This window comes from Typha angustifolia, chromosome 13 (assembly GCF_048772165.1).
Source record: "Typha angustifolia cultivar Huaian chromosome 13, ASM4877216v1, whole genome shotgun sequence".
NCBI classification, from domain to species: Eukaryota; Viridiplantae; Streptophyta; class Magnoliopsida; order Poales; family Typhaceae; genus Typha; species Typha angustifolia.
In genome coordinates this window covers 3966372-3983371 of record NC_133251.1, presented here as the reverse complement: position 1 = coordinate 3983371, position 17000 = coordinate 3966372, and the positions used below count along the sequence as shown (strand labels likewise).

General features: G+C 37.9%; 3 protein-coding genes across 4 annotated transcripts; 1 reads left to right on the top strand and 2 right to left on the bottom strand.

Moving 5' to 3' along the window:
• Positions 1–340: 340 nt before the first annotated feature.
• LOC140773134 (uncharacterized) lies at positions 341–4861 on the bottom strand. 2 transcript variants are annotated; one of them, XM_073115524.1, is made up of 5 exons: positions 4710–4861; positions 3729–4094; positions 2374–3619; positions 2151–2297; positions 341–1082 (listed from the first exon to the last, which is right to left on the bottom strand). In XM_073115524.1, the coding sequence occupies exons 2-5, from the start codon at positions 3783–3785 to the stop codon at positions 571–573; spliced, it is 1962 nt and encodes a 653-aa protein (XP_072971625.1). In that variant the 5' UTR covers positions 3786–4094; positions 4710–4861; the 3' UTR covers positions 341–570. The 2 variants fall into 2 exon arrangements, with proteins under 2 accessions (XP_072971625.1, XP_072971626.1); XM_073115525.1 differs by having other exon boundaries at positions 4266–4842.
• A 3542-nt stretch (positions 4862–8403) lies between these two features.
• On the top strand, positions 8404–11963 carry LOC140773135 (14-3-3 protein 7-like). The gene is made up of 6 exons (XM_073115526.1): positions 8404–8485; positions 8654–8975; positions 9221–9308; positions 9412–9521; positions 10767–10906; positions 11775–11963. The coding sequence occupies exons 1-6, from the start codon at positions 8422–8424 to the stop codon at positions 11792–11794; spliced, it is 744 nt and encodes a 247-aa protein (XP_072971627.1). The 5' UTR covers positions 8404–8421; the 3' UTR covers positions 11795–11963.
• Positions 11964–13557: 1594 nt separating this feature from the next.
• LOC140773133 (uncharacterized) lies at positions 13558–16951 on the bottom strand. Its single transcript, XM_073115523.1, has one exon. It carries the CDS (start codon positions 16539–16541, stop codon positions 14364–14366), a length of 2178 nt encoding a protein of 725 aa, XP_072971624.1. The 5' UTR covers positions 16542–16951; the 3' UTR covers positions 13558–14363.
• Between the last annotated feature and the right edge of the window lie 49 nt (positions 16952–17000).

Here is a 17000-nt window from a genome sequence, read left to right as displayed (position 1 = left end):
TGGAAATTGGATAGATCGTGCTAACCTAAAAGGAATTGGCACATTAAATTGTGCAGTGTATGTTGCACATGGAAAGATAATTTCTTAGATGAGTGAATCGATCAAAAAGTGAAATAGAACATCATGACAAACAACAATTACTGGGTGGTGGATGACAATCATCTGTTACTTTTGCACCTCGTCATGAATTGTTTGAACGTGTAATTATCTTTTAATTCTATCATGTACATTCCAGAAAGAAACTAGCAGTTAAACTTTGTTCTTCACACAAGTGACTTGTATAAGATGCCAATTATAGAACAAGGTATGGTTGTATTGACAAGGTCATGCCCAAGAAACGAAATCAAAGTTTCGAACATAAACAATAACATTGCCTTACAAAGATCATACAAAAATAATGAGAAGTGCATCAGAATAACAATTTTGCAGAACAATAGTTCACTTAAATAGGAACTAAGGAATTGCATATGATGCAAGTGGCTCGACCTTATTCCAAGAGTGATAATAATGTCCATATTATTCATTTTATCCGAGTTTTATGAGATCTCCCGTTTCAAACCTTCTGCATTTTTATTTCCTTGCAGTGTGTTCACTTCCCCTTGATCTGTGTCTGCTACTCTTCTGCGCCACACCACCACCAAGTCCTCGGCGGCTACTTCCCTCTCCAGCATTGCTTTTGATTGAAGAGATCAATCCCTGGCCCGCACGTCGAGCTGACTTCCTGCGAAAGTTCCTCCCATCGTTCCCAAGTGCCGCTCTGGCAACACTGTCAGTAGCCACTTCCCTAGCTCGGTGCAACTTGATTGGCTGCTTGTTTAGATATGTTAGATGTGGAAGGAGTCCTGTGACGGCCTTACGGAGCTGATCATCGCCAATGTTGCTCTGGATAGGATTGCCGAGCAGGTTAAGTGCTAAGAGTGAGTTGTAGTTGGCTACAAGCTGCCCCAGGGCCTTGGCTGTTGTTATCTTGTTGAAGCTCAAGTCTAGAATTGTCAGCTTCAGGAGCCTGTGAAGACCCTCCACATTGCTAATTTTATTTCCAGCAAGATACAACTCTTTGATTGCGGTGCAGCTTGAAAGCCCTGTAAGAAAACATACAGCATCATTAGCAGACATTTACTTGTGCACATGATATGCGTTCCCTTTCAACCTCAGCACTTTGCAATTTGAGGACTTGATCTCTTCTTGAACACTAAGAGCGATTAGTTAATCGAAATATATAACGAAGGATGTTAAATATTAGTTTCCATTATCATATTACTAAGCCTAAACATATGTATCTATAGCTAATCATATAAGCAAAACAAAGAAATGTTTCTTATTCATTGTGAGTAAAATTCATCACAAGAATCGATTTGTTAAATAGGAAGGCAAATCATGTTTGAATGCACTATTTGAATGTTGGTAAGCTCTCTGTGGGATAATTTAGGTAAGGCGTCTGTTTATATTCATAATAAAATGAATCCAAGAGACGGACCAAAGGATCTGCTTCCCTACCTTTAAACAACCATCACCATATATGAGGTAATTTTTAACTACCTAAAGGGACTGGGGGGTGGGTGGGTGACAAATAGCTCTTACCTGCCGACACTCTTCCTTCCTGAAATTGAATTGTGGTAGGTACCACTCTAATAATGGCGATTACAATTCTAGAAAACGATAGAACTGGCAACTGGTCCATTTTATCTAGGCAGTGGTAAGGTGCCATAATGTTAAATAGGACACGTCTACGGAGGATGAAGTATTTGACCCACTCAACTCAGTCTCTTGCAGTGAGGAAAGAGGACAGTAGTATATGGACCTAAGAAAGGAATCACATCTTGGTAGGTAGTAAGGGAGTCGTGATATGCATTCAACCACAAAAAAGACTCTGGGGGAGTAGTAAACAACAACAATGTCATGAACAATTTTGTAGGATCTTCTCTGGTTCTGGTCAAATTTAATAGAAGATCTTTGTGTGAATATTTTCATCAAAAGAACTTCAGAAGTTATTACTATGGTCTTAAAAAGTACTAGATGCCACGCTTAATTGCAATACGTAGTACAAAAAAGTGAAAAACAACTAGCTAACTGCAGCAGCGAAGAAATTAAACGCATACCAATATATGCATTGAACCATGCAACCACTGACACAGACTCAAATTGCTTACCATGACCAATCCGTGAAATTCTGTTATAGCTGAGATTAAGAATTCGCAACCTTGTCAGTTCCTTGAGTCCCTCAATAGTGGCAATCTTGTTCCTAGACAAGTCAAGAGTGTGCAGACTCTTTGGTAGTGAGCCTGTGGATATATGAACTGCAGAAAAGAAAACACTTTCAGACACTGCAGAAAGTAGATGGCCAATGAAGGAACACCGTTTATCAGATTATACCTATTAAGTTGCCCGATAAATTAATCGCACGAAGACTGGTGAAGGCTGAAATGGCCGGTATAACCTTCAGGCCCATGCCAGATATATGAGCCACAGAGGACAAAGTGTTGAGAGATTGGATCACGCGGTTAGCTTGAAGCACCTCATCGGCTGCACGTAACCCGGCCTGATGGTGGTTCTTCCTGGATGACTCCCCAATTTCAGAAGAATTTGAATATAGCATAGTCCCTGCAACTTCTCCATCATAATTCTGATCATCTTGATCTTCATTTGGGCAGAAATAGTCATCCTCAAGGCTATTCACCCAAGCATTGACTCTATCTAGAGAAGAAGATTCTGCAGAGAAAGCAACCCACTGGTTCTGGGGTTCTTTCATTTCCCTCTTGTTTTTCTCATCAATCTGATGACTTGCCTCAACTGTATCAGAAGTATACCCGCCTTTCTGCTCAAAGCCATCATTGGCAGACGCTACCTTCTGCGGCTTAGATGTCCAAGGGTTGTGGAGATTCCTGTGACTCCAGAGGAAAAGCTTCCACCAGAGCTTCCTACTCCTCGAAGGAAGCACTTGGCTTGAGGACCTTTTCTTTAGCATAATTCTATCAGCGCTGGCGGAGGTCTTTACTGAGAGTGGACTATCCTGAATGGCACTGATGGCTTCTTTTGCGGCATTACCTGACAAATTCTGGAGATTGTCGTAGGAACGGGAATGGGATTTCTTAGGTGAAGCAAGCAATTTACTAGCTCTCTTTGTCTCAATGTTGGAACAAGACCTCTTTAAGCTAGGAGATCCCCATAAGGCCGTCTTTTGAACCATCCCCGGATCACTAACATGCCCACTCTGGATCATCACCTCAGGAGTGATCCCTTCATCTCTCTCGGAAGTTACCTCCGCACCATCTTTATTAAGTTCATAGTTGGATTCAATTGAATGATGACAATTTAGTTCACCTTTACCTTCTGCTTTTGCTTGGAGATCAACGTCTGAGAAATCTCTCTTCATCGAAAGTATATCATCCCGCTCATCACCTCCCTCATAAGCTGCCTCCACTGTTGAATCTACTTTGACCAAGTTCTTATCATCCACCAATTCTACACTACTCTTCTTCTGAGTGGCAACAGGTGTCAAGATCTCCAAAGAGACCTCATCTTTACGCTTATCGTCTGATAGGTAGACGAATTCTTCTGCCTTTACTCCTAGAATTAGATCGCTATTCATCTTTTCAAGGTCCACAGTTTTGGGAGAATCCTATAAATAAGAAAAAGAAAAAGAAAATCAGTAAAAATATCCAACATATCAGGATGTCCAACATACTATAAAAAGGAAGCTAAATAAGAAAGGACCAACTAATACCCACCTTAGATCTCTTCTTCTTCCCAGCTAGGATTGCTGAGAAGCAGCTAATCTTTGCCATCTCGGGAAATTCGGTAGACCCACAAACCCCACAAGCAAAAGAAGATCTCGCTAATTCTAATTAATACACTATATTTTCTACTGATGTGTGCACTACAATAGATAGATGATCTATACCACAGTCCTCATGGTTTAGCCATTATCTATGGGAGATCCTTTGAAAACAGAGAAGAGGAGATAGATTGCATCCCCACGAGCCCACACCTTTCTCAAGGTGCGAGGCGGTGGTGCCCCAGAGACGGCCAGAGTGATTGGAGAAGAGGTATGGTATCAACAGAGAGCCGAATCGGATCCGTCTTGACAATTAGCCCTGCAAATTTTGAGAAAATTAGATCTGAATGCAACCAAAGTAGCACCTTGAAAGAAGAAAAAGGCTATTATTCCCTTTGCATCTTACTTTAGAAGTCAAGAACCACACATGATAAACTACATACAGGAATTATAATAAGAATAACAAAGAAAAAAGAAGAAGTAAACTGACTCCCTTTGTTCTGTCAACCATAACTAGACCAAGAACTCAGAGAGCACAAAGAAATTCCTCCATTGCTCCCCAATCGTTTGACGAAGTCGTCAATCTCCTTCCTTTCAGATGCCAACTCCTACAACTTGCTCATAAAAACGCCCGATTGCAATTAATAGTTCAGCTTCCAAGATCCAAACTTTCAGTGATTTCCCACGAGAACGTCCTCCCTTCTCCAATACCAACAACTTACAAATTGGAGAAAAAAAACTACGCTTTTGCTTCAACCAATCAAAAGCAACGCCTTTGGCTTCCTTCCAAATCCCCAACAACTCGATATTTCGTACGGAAAGTATCCAGATGAGAAAAAGAAAAGAAGACCCAATAAAAATAAAACAAACCTCTCTTCTACGTTCAGATTAACAAACTGAGACATGAGATGCAGTACTAAGATATGAAATATACCAGCCCAAGTCACTCCGTCCTAAGCGAGATTAAGACAAAGATAGCAGAAGAGATGTATAGAGAGAGAGAGAGAGAGAGCGGTGGAATGGTAGGAGAAGGTGGTGGAAGAGGCGAGAAATAGGCGGCCGAATGCTCAAAAGGCGAAAGGTGGAGACGCGCTTGACACGCGGATGATTAAGGAAAGTGATTAACAAAGATAGAGTTAATCGCCTTTCCATCTATTTTGGATTCCATGCTTAACAGCTAATAAGTGCTAAGAGCATATTACTTGTAAATTACTTATTATTTTCTATCTAATATCTTATATATTCGAATTTTAAGGAATAAAAGCTTTCCTTTGATCAAGTATACGTACAATAGTATAATTAAAAAAAAAGGTATACGGACAGTAAGATCTTCTCTTTTAATATTACCAAAAATATATATATAAAATTTGAGCTTCATTGTGAGGTTAATAATACTATTAACTTACTATTGAGAAAGTTGTTTACTATGGTAAAGAAGTGGAGTAAATAAAATAAATTTAGAAATTAATAATTAAGAAATCTAGAGAAGCCGCTTTTGGATATAATTATAATTTATAAGCGACTGAAAATAAAGTTATAATCTACTATAATAAAATAGATAGTTAGAGTAATTATATTCACATACAATAAAGAATCTTTTAGAGGAGAAGTTACATAGATTCTTCTGTCAATTGACTTGGGCGCCGTCGTCAAAGAGGAATCCAATGATGACGGTGGTTTCACCTAAATAAAATTTTATAAATAATATATAAATATTTTGTGAGTCGAAGCCTAATTTATTATAGATTAGATTAAAAAAGATTTCTTTTTTTTAGGGATACATAAGTTGAATATTTAGACTAATTATGCTAATTTCTCTACATTGTCACGAGGTAATAAGTTATATTATTTTTTTTATTTGCATCTTTACAACGATAAAACCGTAATTAGATTAAATTAGAGTAGACAGATGGGGAGTGTGAGGCCCTAGAGGAGGAGGAGGAAAAGGCCCCACCAAACTAAGAAGAGTTGGCATCTGATTCCATCCAGGGTGAAGAACATGAGGAGGATGCCAAACCCTAGCAAGTGGCTGTCGATGGATGCTAAATTTCCGGTCCAAATGCATGCAAGTTTCTTCTAGGATGAGCATTCCTACAATAATTAGTGGGTACCTCATAATATCCCCTAATAAGTGTTATTTATGTCATTTTTAGCGTAACGCATTCTCACTATCTTATTTAGATCGGTCAATGACCACCCAGCGACAAATTGTATCAGGTGAATGTTTATGTTTAATTTCTTATAATAGGGTTTAGTATACGAGCATAACTAACAACTTTTTTGCTCAGAATTTTATCGGGTTAACCTTTTGACATAAAATTTACAACCACCCAAATGCTATAAATTGTAGGTAATTATTAAGGAATTTAGGCGCTAGTTGGAGTCCTACCTTGTTCAAATCCTTCTAATACCAACCAACTCTTATAAAATCGGTAGTCCTAGCAATCAAGGAGATTCTAGAATCAACTCTAATGCCAAATAATTATTGTGAAAATTATTTTTTGGTGGTTTTGTTGATTAGTTCAATAGTTCGGTTTGGTTGGTTTGAAAGAGTAGCTTGTCAATGTAATGGTTTGGATTTTGGAGTAATATCTTGGCGATATTTAGTTCATAGTAATAGTTTAATGACATATATAACTTAAAGCCTAAACTAGTTGACCTAATATATTAATTAAAACTAGGTGGGAGTCTAAGTGTCTTTGTACTTAAGAATGATTAGCTCTTTATCTAGTCATATCTAGCTTTCAAGCTTTTAAATGATTGGAAAAAATAAAACTCCTTCTAGTAATGATCGAAGATGAGTAACCTCATTGTCCAACCTATTATTATTGATGAATTCTTAAATTATTTATCAAAGAGCCTACTTAGAAGATGATATTTTTTAAAAAAAAAAAAGAATTTTGAAAGTTGAAAGTTGAGTTCAAAATTCATTCATACTTACGAACCAACTCCTGTAAAGTTAGTAAATACCTCATTATGGTCGACTCCAACCCTAAACACCAATTGCCGAGAAAATTATTTAATAGTTTGATGGTTTAACTTAATAATTCGGCTTAGTTCAGTTAATAATTTGGCAGTACGGTGGCTTACGGCTTAAAACGATATCTTAATAATATTTAGTTTTAAAAAATAGCTTAATAATACATATAAGATAAAATTTAGAGCAGACAATTTAGTATATTAACTAAAATTTAGATAACCCTAAAGAGGAAAATCATTAATACCTCGGAAAAAAAAAGGGGTGGCAAAGAATATATTGAAGGTCAACATTGAGTAGACTTTCCGTGCTAATTTGTCTCTTTCTCACTTACTTGGGGATGGCACAAGTGACAGACGTTTTGCTCTTACATAATTTAGAATTTTTAACAAAGCTTATTGATCAACTCTCACCTCGATTTTAGGTGAGATTTTCCACTTATTGGATTTTGGTTCGACAAGACATGATCAAACAAATATTAAATCAGTTTCTTTTCCCCCCCTAATATAACAACGTATACATGAACAATCCTAATTTGCATCAATAATGTACTTATATCCATTATAAGTATAAGATATATCTTACCTTCCCTTTTTTTATTTTCCCCTTTTCTTTATTATTAAGAAATTTCAACCAAAGTTAATTATGTCTATGAATTATCTCTTAATAAATAGTTTAGTCGTAATTGGAAGGTTAAATATAATTATCAGAAAAGAAAACTATAAATATCTTCTAAAACCCATAGATTCGAACCAGCAGTCCCTTTCTCGTAATTTAACACGTAAGGCAGAGAAAAATATAGAATGCGACGTTGCGCTATTTGATGCTCCCGCCCACGTGATCTCCCTTGGATCCGACGGTCCTTATTCCTCCAACTACGCGCACGATATCCGGCTGGGATCGTCTGACGGCTGTTGCCTACGCGACCCCAGCCGTCCGATCTTGCAGCCACCCGCTAATCCTGGCCGTTGGTACTCTAGTAGTACGACATCATCGAGCCCCGACAAAACTGGGTTGCCCACACGGAACCCACTCATTGGGTTCCACGTGTCATTGTGTCTGGGCCCACGCAAGGTCCGCGAATCGTGCTACGTCCCCCTGCCGTCCAACTAGAAATATCAATAAAAGGAGTTCATTTTTTTTTTTGTCCAACAGTCCTCTGCATAGCTATCAGAGTGTCTGCCTGCAGTCCCTACTGCAGGAATTTGCTGCATCACCATACTCGGCAGCAATCGACCGGTTCCAAAGAACGAAATAAACTTTTTAAGAAAAATTTTCATTCACACTGGTTCACATCTTGCTCTTCCATCTAAATCTAGCTTCCTGTGGTACATATATATATCATAAAATTAAACTTTATTAGTCTAAATATAAGATATTAGTTTCTACCCAAAGAAACATAGGGAGTCACGTTAGTTCAATCATGAGTTCTATTACTCCGTATATATTGGAGTTTGATATTTTTATGAATTTCGTTTTTACGCTGAATGTTGTATGCATGTGATTTGGGATCAAATAGATGGATGTGAAAGGATTTCCTGCAGTCGGACTGCAGACAATCTTCTGGCCCCGGGAGGAAGAACCATTAATAGAAACGGGATACCCAAGGGTGCCGGTGAGAGAGAAACTATCTCCATAGAAGGAAACAGAGTCCCAGAAAGAGAGAGAGATGAACGAGAGGGAGAGCCACGTGTACATGGCGAAGCTGGCGGAGCAGGCGGAGAGATACGACGGTGAGCTAGCTAGCTGTTTGGTTTTTGGTATAGCTTCTAAAGTGGATTCATCTAGTTGGGTCATGCGGGTTTGATGAGTTTCCGACTCAAATCTTTTGAGCTGCTTCTTCTTCTTCTTCTTCTTCTTCTTCTTGTTAAAATTATTAATATTTTTGTTTTAAAACTCAGAAATGGTGGATTCCATGAAGAAGATTGCTAAAATGGACATAGAGTTGAGTGCAGAAGAGAGGAATGTGCTGTCGGTTGGGTATAAGAATGTGATTGGTGCAAGGAGGGCATCCTGGAGGATCCTCTCTTCTTCGCTTGAGCACAAGGAAGAGGGGAAGGAGAGTGACCAAAATGCAAAGAGGGTGAGGGTGAGGGTGAGGGTGTACATGAAGAGAATAGAAGATGAGATCACTAGCATCTGCAATGACATCTTGTCTGTCATCGCCATCCATCTCCTCCCCTCGTCGGCTTCCAGCGAATCCCTCGTCTTCTTCTATAAGATGTACGTTTGCCTAAGACTCTGGGATCCATTTACAACCTCTCTTAGCTAGAATACAAATAAATAAATACTTCTTTATCGCCTTAAGCTTTAAGAGTAGTGGGTGGTTGGTTTAGTTGGTGGCTTGAAGAACAACGTATATTATTTTCTCCTTTAATCTAGAATAATAGTAAGTTTTTCTTTTTCCTGAGGTTGTACTGCATTTTCTAAGGCGTTTTTTTTAATCTCCTCTCTACTTTTTATTGTAGGAAAGGAGATTATTACCGATATTTGGCTGAATTTAAAGCTGGGAATGAAAGAAAAGAAGCTGCAGAACAGTCGCTAAAAAATTATCAGGTCTGCTTTGAAAAAGAAAATTGTAAAGTGTGCTTATCATGTCTATATTTTACTTTCTTTTTTTCTTTCTTTCTCTAACGTAAAGCTACTTAATATACTGCAGGCTGCTACAATAACTGCTATGGATGATCTTCTACCAACCCATCCAATTAGACTCGGCCTCGCCCTTAATTTCTCGGTCTTCTACTATGAAATAATGAACTCAACTGAGAGGTTTGCTGGAATTATTCTATGGCATTATTTGTTGCCTCTCACCCACTTTTCTTGCATTAGAGTTCTTCCATAAATATGGCGTCATGTGACCTTCGCATCCCATGATATTACTCTACAAAATCTGTCAAACCTGTTACAGCCTAGAAATTCCACCATACTTTAGAATAACAAAAATTCAACAACCAAATACTATGAGTTCTACCTCTAACCATACATCACAATAAAACAACCACAACAAAATGAAAACCACCTAGTAACAACACCAAACTATTGCTCCTCATCCTGGAGCACAACAAAGCAACCAAACAAAACAAATAGTCTGTTTCAATCATATCAGAAATACAACTATGAAACTAATACTTGAAATTCCAAATAGCATCAGCAGCTCCAAGTAATCAAGCCAAATATATAGGGTCTGCCTCCTCGTCTGTGTGTGTGTATTTGCCGACAAGCTCTCTTCACTGCCTCAGCTCTTAAATCTCTGCCCAGCACAAAAATATGGTTATTACTTTGTATAATAGAACCTCCCAAATTTTAGTGCAATTATTGAAAATTTTATTATTCCTTTTTAGCCATATATATACCAGAATAAGACAATCAAATCAACTACCATTTATGCTTTCCACTTGCCATAGTCACATTTTTTTTTTCACACTAGTCTCTGGTTTGCTTTTTTACTGGTTATTTTTCACTCTTTTTTTTATTTTTTCACTATATTCTTCGCATAGTCACATCTTATAAACAAATGATCAATAATTTTCTTCTGCACAAAAGAAACACAGTTACATCTTATAAATAAATGATCAATAGTTTTCTTCTGCACGAAAGAAACACAATGTACAGTGTCGACCAATCTTTTTTATCAAATTATCCCTGGTTAACAACAGCCTATTATTATGAACAAGCCGCATGAATGCGTTGGTCTTTAAAGGAATTTTTATTTTCCAAATCTTAACAAGTTCTTTAGAAATAATCACACAATTATTTAAAAATCTATAAAGATATTTTATTGTAAAAAATTCTATTCTTCTCAAACTGCCAAATAACTTTATCTTTTCCTGCATTGATTTGCACATTATTGCTGTTAATCCAGTTAATCATGTTTTCCATACTATTGATGTTGTAACAATACGCATTGTTCCTTAAATGAGTCGGCGGTAAAATGGTTGATCTGCTAGTAGATATGTCCGACCTCATCCTGCATGTTTTATTCGATACAGTTTGTGCTTGTCTCTCTCTTTTCAGAGCATGTCAGTTAGCTAAACAAGCATTTGACGAGTGTATTAACGAGATCAGTTCCCTTAGCGAGGAGTCCTACAAAGACAGCATGCTTATTATGCAGCTTCTTAAGGACAATCTGCAATTGTGGACTTCAGAGGAAGGAGGTAATATCATTTAGAATCTCAGTTCTTCCATTTCAATAGGCTGTAATTAATTATGTTCTTTAGATGAAAGCATACAACTCTTGTAGAGTTCACTGGTTTTTCATTTTCGCATGTCAAGAGTTTGCAGTACATGGAAAGTAGTTGATTTATTTGTTAATTTTTGCGCACTATGTCGTCTTTTGTTGTACGTGAAATAGCATTGATCTATCTATATTTCTTTAACCTAATCAGAACACAAAGAAGTTAAATTTACCTCTTTGGAAGTATTTGTCGTATGACTAACTTTTATTCTTTCTTTGTCATGAACATTCCAAGGGCACCGACATCATTGTTGTAGGTAAGGAATCCCTGGCTGTAACAACACATGTTTATCAATTTGTTGGTCCTCTAATACTAAAGTTTCCCGTAGTTTTCTTTCAAGAAATCAAAATAAAGTTTCCTTAGAGCTGTTAGTTTACAATAAAATAACGTAAGAAAATTGGATCACTTCTGGCTCCAAGTTTAGCAGTGCAGTATGCATGCGAGTGATCAATGATGAGTCTATCATGGATAAATGAGGGTTGATTGCCCCCACAAATAACTTATCCAGTTGGCCTTGCATCAGGCCTCTATGTGCCCTTGAGTTTAAGAGTATTTTCCACAAAATGCAACTGTGATAGAGTCCATATGATGATAGTATCCACCAGAAGAGAACTTATAATTGTTGTCCTTCAAGTTTGAAACTCAAGAGCTTGTCATTTTAGCAAATATTTCTTTAGCTAAGATGTGCTACATATGTTGTTCTCGTTTGAGCTTCCATTTTAATCGCAATCGCCTTTCTTCCCTAGAAAAAGAAGCTGTTATCTTTGCCTTTGGATGTTTATTACAGGACAAGTTATAATGCTTTGAGGGTGCATGTCAAATCCTTATTATGCTGCCATTCTCAAAGATCAAGTGGTTTTGGAAATATCTCAGTATTGCTGTTATTTTTAAGTTCGTTTCTTTTGGCTTGAAGAGTTGGCTTGTAAGGTTTCCCATGTATAAACCCTAAACCTCAGTTTCCAGTTTTCCAAAGAAAGCTAGCGGCACCTTTATGAGATCAATTTCTGGATATCTTTCTTTGTAGTTGATGCCGGTGTTAATCCAAATATAAATATTATTTATTAAAATTATATTTCATTACCACCTATTAATTTAATTACTAATTTAGTTTTTAATATCCATCACTTTATATTTAAATCAAAAAGTATTTATCTTAATTTTATAAATAGGAATTTTTTTTTTAATATTTTTTAGTTTATATCATAATTATTACATTCTTATTTAGAATGCTAGTAGACTGAAGAATAGTTATTCTTAAAAATAAATTCATTTTGATAATAATAAATATAAATTCATAATTTTGGTAATAATAATTAGGAATGAATATTTTTACTTCATATGGGAATACAACAGCGGAAGTGAATTCTCAATCAAACAAACAAATCTCAATGGAATAGTAAAGGACAAATGCAATCTAGATAGAGAAAATCACAAATATGATGTCAATAGTAGAAAAATCCTAGAGATTAATCTAACCACAAATAAAAAGAGATGTAAGATTTTATGTGGTTACGTGATGTGTCTACATTTACGGGTTGTGCAAATCTCTAATTTACTATTTGAATCGCTATGAGTACAATGGTGGTTTTCTCTCTCAATATTTTCGATGGCTTATTTTATCATAAAACTCTAATTAGGTATTTATAGGAATGAGATGGAGGAGAAAAAAATTGCGAGCTGTTAGAACGAATAGATAGCATTCGAATGCTCGTGCACAGATGGTAACTCGTTCCATAGGCCATTTGAATAGGTAGACGGCGTTTGAATGATCGTGCAATTCTGATAACACGTTTGAACATCTTTCGACCACTATGCCCTTTTAAACTCTCGATTATTCGAAAGTTCGTACGTTGTTCCAGTGTCTCCATCTCATTCGAACGGATGGACGTCATTCAAACGCCGACACATAAAATTAGAACGACAGCAAGTTGCAATGAACGCCGTTCAAATGCCGTTAATTTTCTTATTTTCAAGTCAATTTTCAACAAGAAGTAGGAGCAAAGGCAACTGCAAATAATGAGCAATACTATGGTTGTGGACAGCTTCTTCTTCTTCTTCTTTTTTCCTTACCTGTTCATTTGTTCCTGGTTTATGGATTGCAGCTCAATCCTAGCGCACGATCAGTCAGGCTATCCTTTCAATAATGTTTTGACATATTAACACTTGCTTTCATGAATATGTTGCAATTCTTTGGAAGTGCACTCTTGTCTGGTGTATGAATATCATGATATCCTATCGGCTAATTTCATAACCAACCCCACCTCCGCCTCCACCTCCACCTCCACCTCCACCCTACCTTCTTCGCTGGTATCGACGATTGTATGTACCTCTGTTTTCATAGTAACCACGTATATCGCGAGATTAAGAAGATATTATGGTAGAAATATAAGATTTGAATTTGCCTCCGAGATCTCTTTTCATGAATATTTAGTATAGTTTTATCAATGCCGACGCCTACCGTAACTATGGGAGTTAAATAATATATCTTTTATTTTATTTTTAATAAGGTAATTCTATGGCAAAAGGCCAAATTGAGTGAAAAGACAAGCACATGATACAAGAACTTATCATGCATTCTTTTGGGAGGAAATGACTGATAGATTCCTCACTTATGATACATAGTACACATAGATTTCTCATTTATAATACAAGTACTAATCATTCATTACATGCTAGAACATAAGATCTTAAGAGCCTTGAAACTTCCAGATCTGCTCAGCATATAAATATCACTTCAACTGTTCTAATCTTATAGAACTTAAACACTCAAATGAAATAAGTTTAATCTATACAAAGGACTTTCCACCTAGTTGTTTAGATGTCTGGTCAATGTGGAAGCTGAAGCAAAACTCCCTCTTTACCTTTACTTGCAGTAGCTCAAGCAATTCAACCAATCTGTACCCAAAATGCAATTTTAGACCAATAATCTGTCTAAATCTTCAGAGATTAGGGCCAACCAAAGGCTTCTGAAGTTCATGACATTTATCCACCAAAGAGTATTGTTCTAGGTGAGAGGCTGCATCTAAATGTTTTATTCAACTGAAACCCAAGGCCTAAGCATCAAAAATCTTATTGCCGTTGAGCACCAACCGCTCCCCTCACAGCACTTGTTCAAAGAGGATCATATTAATATCCCTCTGTAGGACTCTGTCAAACAGATCCAATCAGGCCATAAAGGCCTTCAACAATCCCCGACCAGAAGAACTTATATAGACCAGTGAGTCTTATATGCATTAGAAAATTGCACGGTTTAACAAAAAGTTGTAGATTTGCCACAAGGCCCATTTGTCGACCATTAAGAAAGTAGTCCAACAATGGTAGCCCATGAGCACCAGAGATTATCACCTGAGTAGTTGCTGAGAGAATCAGTAACACATCAAGTAATGGCTGTACTTCCCTTAGCATGAGAGACAAATTTTCCTTTTGAAACTTTCTCAGATAGTTCAGAAGCAAGGGAATATCTATTATTGGCATAGCATGCACTGATGAATGCAACACAAGTTATGCGATCAGCACTGCAACCTTCATCCAACAATTTATTAAGGAACAAACTTGCAATGTCTACTTTTCCTTCAGAACTGAGCTTTCTAACTAGTATGTTGGCTGTACGAGTGCGATGTTTTCTCTCTAGCCTCTCCAAGACAGACATAGCAATGCTGATCTTTTCTCTCTTGCAGTATTCAAATGCTAATGTAAGGCGAGTAACTTCACAAGGAATCAAACCCTTATCCAACATACCCTCATATAATGCTCGTGCCTCTTCTAGCCTGGACTCTTTGCAGAACCCACTTATTAAAGCACCATAAGTTACAGAATCAGCCACACATCCATGCTGAATCATTTTTTCAAAGACCCTGAAAGCGGAGCTTGACTTCCCGACCCTAGAGTAGCCCCCTATCATTGATGTATATGTTTGTTTTGTTGGCACTAATTTCAACTCGAGACATTTCTCAAATAACTTCTCACTGTCTTCCATTTTTTTCTGCCTGCAAGATGCAGCTATTAGGGTGGTGTATGTCTCAATGTCAGGAGGGCAACCATCCTGAACCATCTGATCAAACAATTCTAGAGCAAGTGTTGTCTGCCCTCTTTTGCAATGCTCAGTAATAAGTATAGTGTAGGTAAATTTATCTAGTTGCAGCCCCTGTCTAGATCCCATTCGAAGCAATTTGTAAGCCTCATCAATCCTTCCTTTCTTGCAGAGTCCATTAATAATTACATTATATGTGCAAATATTTGGGAGGAATCCTTCCCTTGTCATGGTATCCATTAGTTCGAAAGCCCTATCCAGATTTCCCTCTTTACAATGGCCATCAATCAGAGTTGTGTATGTGTTAGTATTCGGTACTAACCCCTGTTCAAGCATTCTCGTCAACAACATCTCAGCTCTAGAAAGTTTACTCTCCTTACAATACCCTCCTATCATAGCAGTGTAAGTGTGAACATTTGGCTTATATGAGTTGCTTCTCACGAGCTTCAGAAAAAGCCTAAATGCCCGTTCAGTCCAACCAATCTTGCACAGCCCACTGATCAACGCCGTGTGGGTATAAACATTCGGTTTCATCCCCCTTCCAACCATCTCCTCCAACACCTGAAACGCTTGCTTCACACTACCCCTTTTGCATAACCCATCAATCAGAGCAGTGTAGTTGATCACATTGGGTGACAAACCCATATTGCATATCTTTTGGAAGACACCCAACATTCTGTTAACATATCCCCTCTTGCAAAACGCATCTACGATCAGAGTACAAGTTACGTTATCAATGCAAAATCCTCTATCTTCCATTACTCCCAACAACCTTTCCACGTCTACTATGCGCCCTTCTCTAGAATAAGAACAAATCATAGTCTTAAAACTGCAAGAATCAGGAGAAACCCCATTAACGGGCATTTCATCAAACAGCTGCTCGGCATATCCTGTATTTCCCAATTCCACTGCCATTCGAAGAACCCAATTCATGATTTGGATGCAAACAGGCAAGCCATGGTTTCTCATCTCAAAAACCATGTCGACAGCTTCCTTGAGCCTTCCAACCTCGGAGAAACTCTTAACCATACACCTCATGACCACTTGGGCCTTCTCCAAATTACCTCTACCAACCAAGGAGCACGCTGCTGTGACATAAAACCTCATGAAATGCCTAAACTCCGGATGGGCAATGGCCCAATGGAAGAAGCTTAGTGCCACCATTGACCCTTCTTTCTCCACGAGGAGATCAACGATTGCAACCGCCTCTTCCCTGCTCACATCAATTTGAACAGAGCGAAGCCTTTCGTCTCCATCCTCGTAGGCTTGTGAGATTAAACTACACACTTTAAAGATTACGCCGTACGGAGAATTCCCATCAACACTAGTTGGTCCGGAGAAATCTGGAAGTGGGTTTTGGAGAAGAGGGGTAGAAGCGGGGTTTAGAGTTGGAATGGTGGAATCTTGGGAAGAGGAGGAGGAGGAGAAGGCAACGAGGAGAGAGAGGGGTTTAGCTGAGTCTTTGTGGTAGAAGAAAGAGGAAAGAAGGAGATGAGGGGAGGGTAACCGGCGGTAGAAGGTCATCCCTTCCGTTCACGACGGCAATCGGCTTAAAGTAGTTTGTTCTTATAGATGGAATCCACAGCATAAGTTGTAGTAAATTCCTACATCTCAACTGTAGATGATCCCATATTAAGATTTTTGGAATATATATCAAAAATTAAACACTACAGTGCTTTAGATGGAATCCAAACGTGGTGGCAAACCTTAGAGTATAGCCAAGCATCGAATGCTTCTAAGATAAAGACCAAAGAGATAAAAGAAGTGGATACCATCGAAGGAGGATGGGTCGGTGAAGCTAGTAATGTGGGAGCTTTGTCCTAGTGAATCAGCGTTGTTCTCGGAACTGAGGGCTCTGTAGTGATGGAAGGAGCACAACAACTGACCATTGAGTCAGATTCGATAGAGGCAATAGGCCTATAAGAAAGGAGATATTCCTAGAGTTATATAACTAGTTGGTTGTAGAACCCTACTCCTAGTTAA

What these genes read in the sequence shown, in the direction of transcription:
- LOC140773134 (XM_073115524.1), bottom strand. Translation starts at nt 3,785, where the DNA reads ATGGCAAAGATTAGCTGCTTCTCAGCAATCCTAGCTGGGAAGAAGAAG. An exon ending in GGAAGAAGAAGAGATCTAAG is followed by an intron (nt 3,620 to 3,728) that starts GTGGGTATTAGT and finishes TCTTATTTATAG; the next exon opens with GATTCTCCCAAAACTGTGGA. An exon ending in TTTATCGGGCAACTTAATAG is followed by an intron (nt 2,298 to 2,373) that starts GTATAATCTGAT and finishes TCTTTTCTGCAG; the next exon opens with TTCATATATCCACAGGCTCA.
- LOC140773135 (XM_073115526.1), top strand. Translation starts at nt 8,422, where the DNA reads ATGAACGAGAGGGAGAGCCACGTGTACATGGCGAAGCTGGCGGAGCAG. An exon ending in CTCGTCTTCTTCTATAAGAT is followed by an intron (nt 8,976 to 9,220) that starts GTACGTTTGCCT and finishes TTTTTATTGTAG; the next exon opens with GAAAGGAGATTATTACCGAT. An exon ending in AGTCGCTAAAAAATTATCAG is followed by an intron (nt 9,309 to 9,411) that starts GTCTGCTTTGAA and finishes AATATACTGCAG; the next exon opens with GCTGCTACAATAACTGCTAT.
- LOC140773133 (XM_073115523.1), bottom strand. Translation starts at nt 16,541, where the DNA reads ATGACCTTCTACCGCCGGTTACCCTCCCCTCATCTCCTTCTTTCCTCT.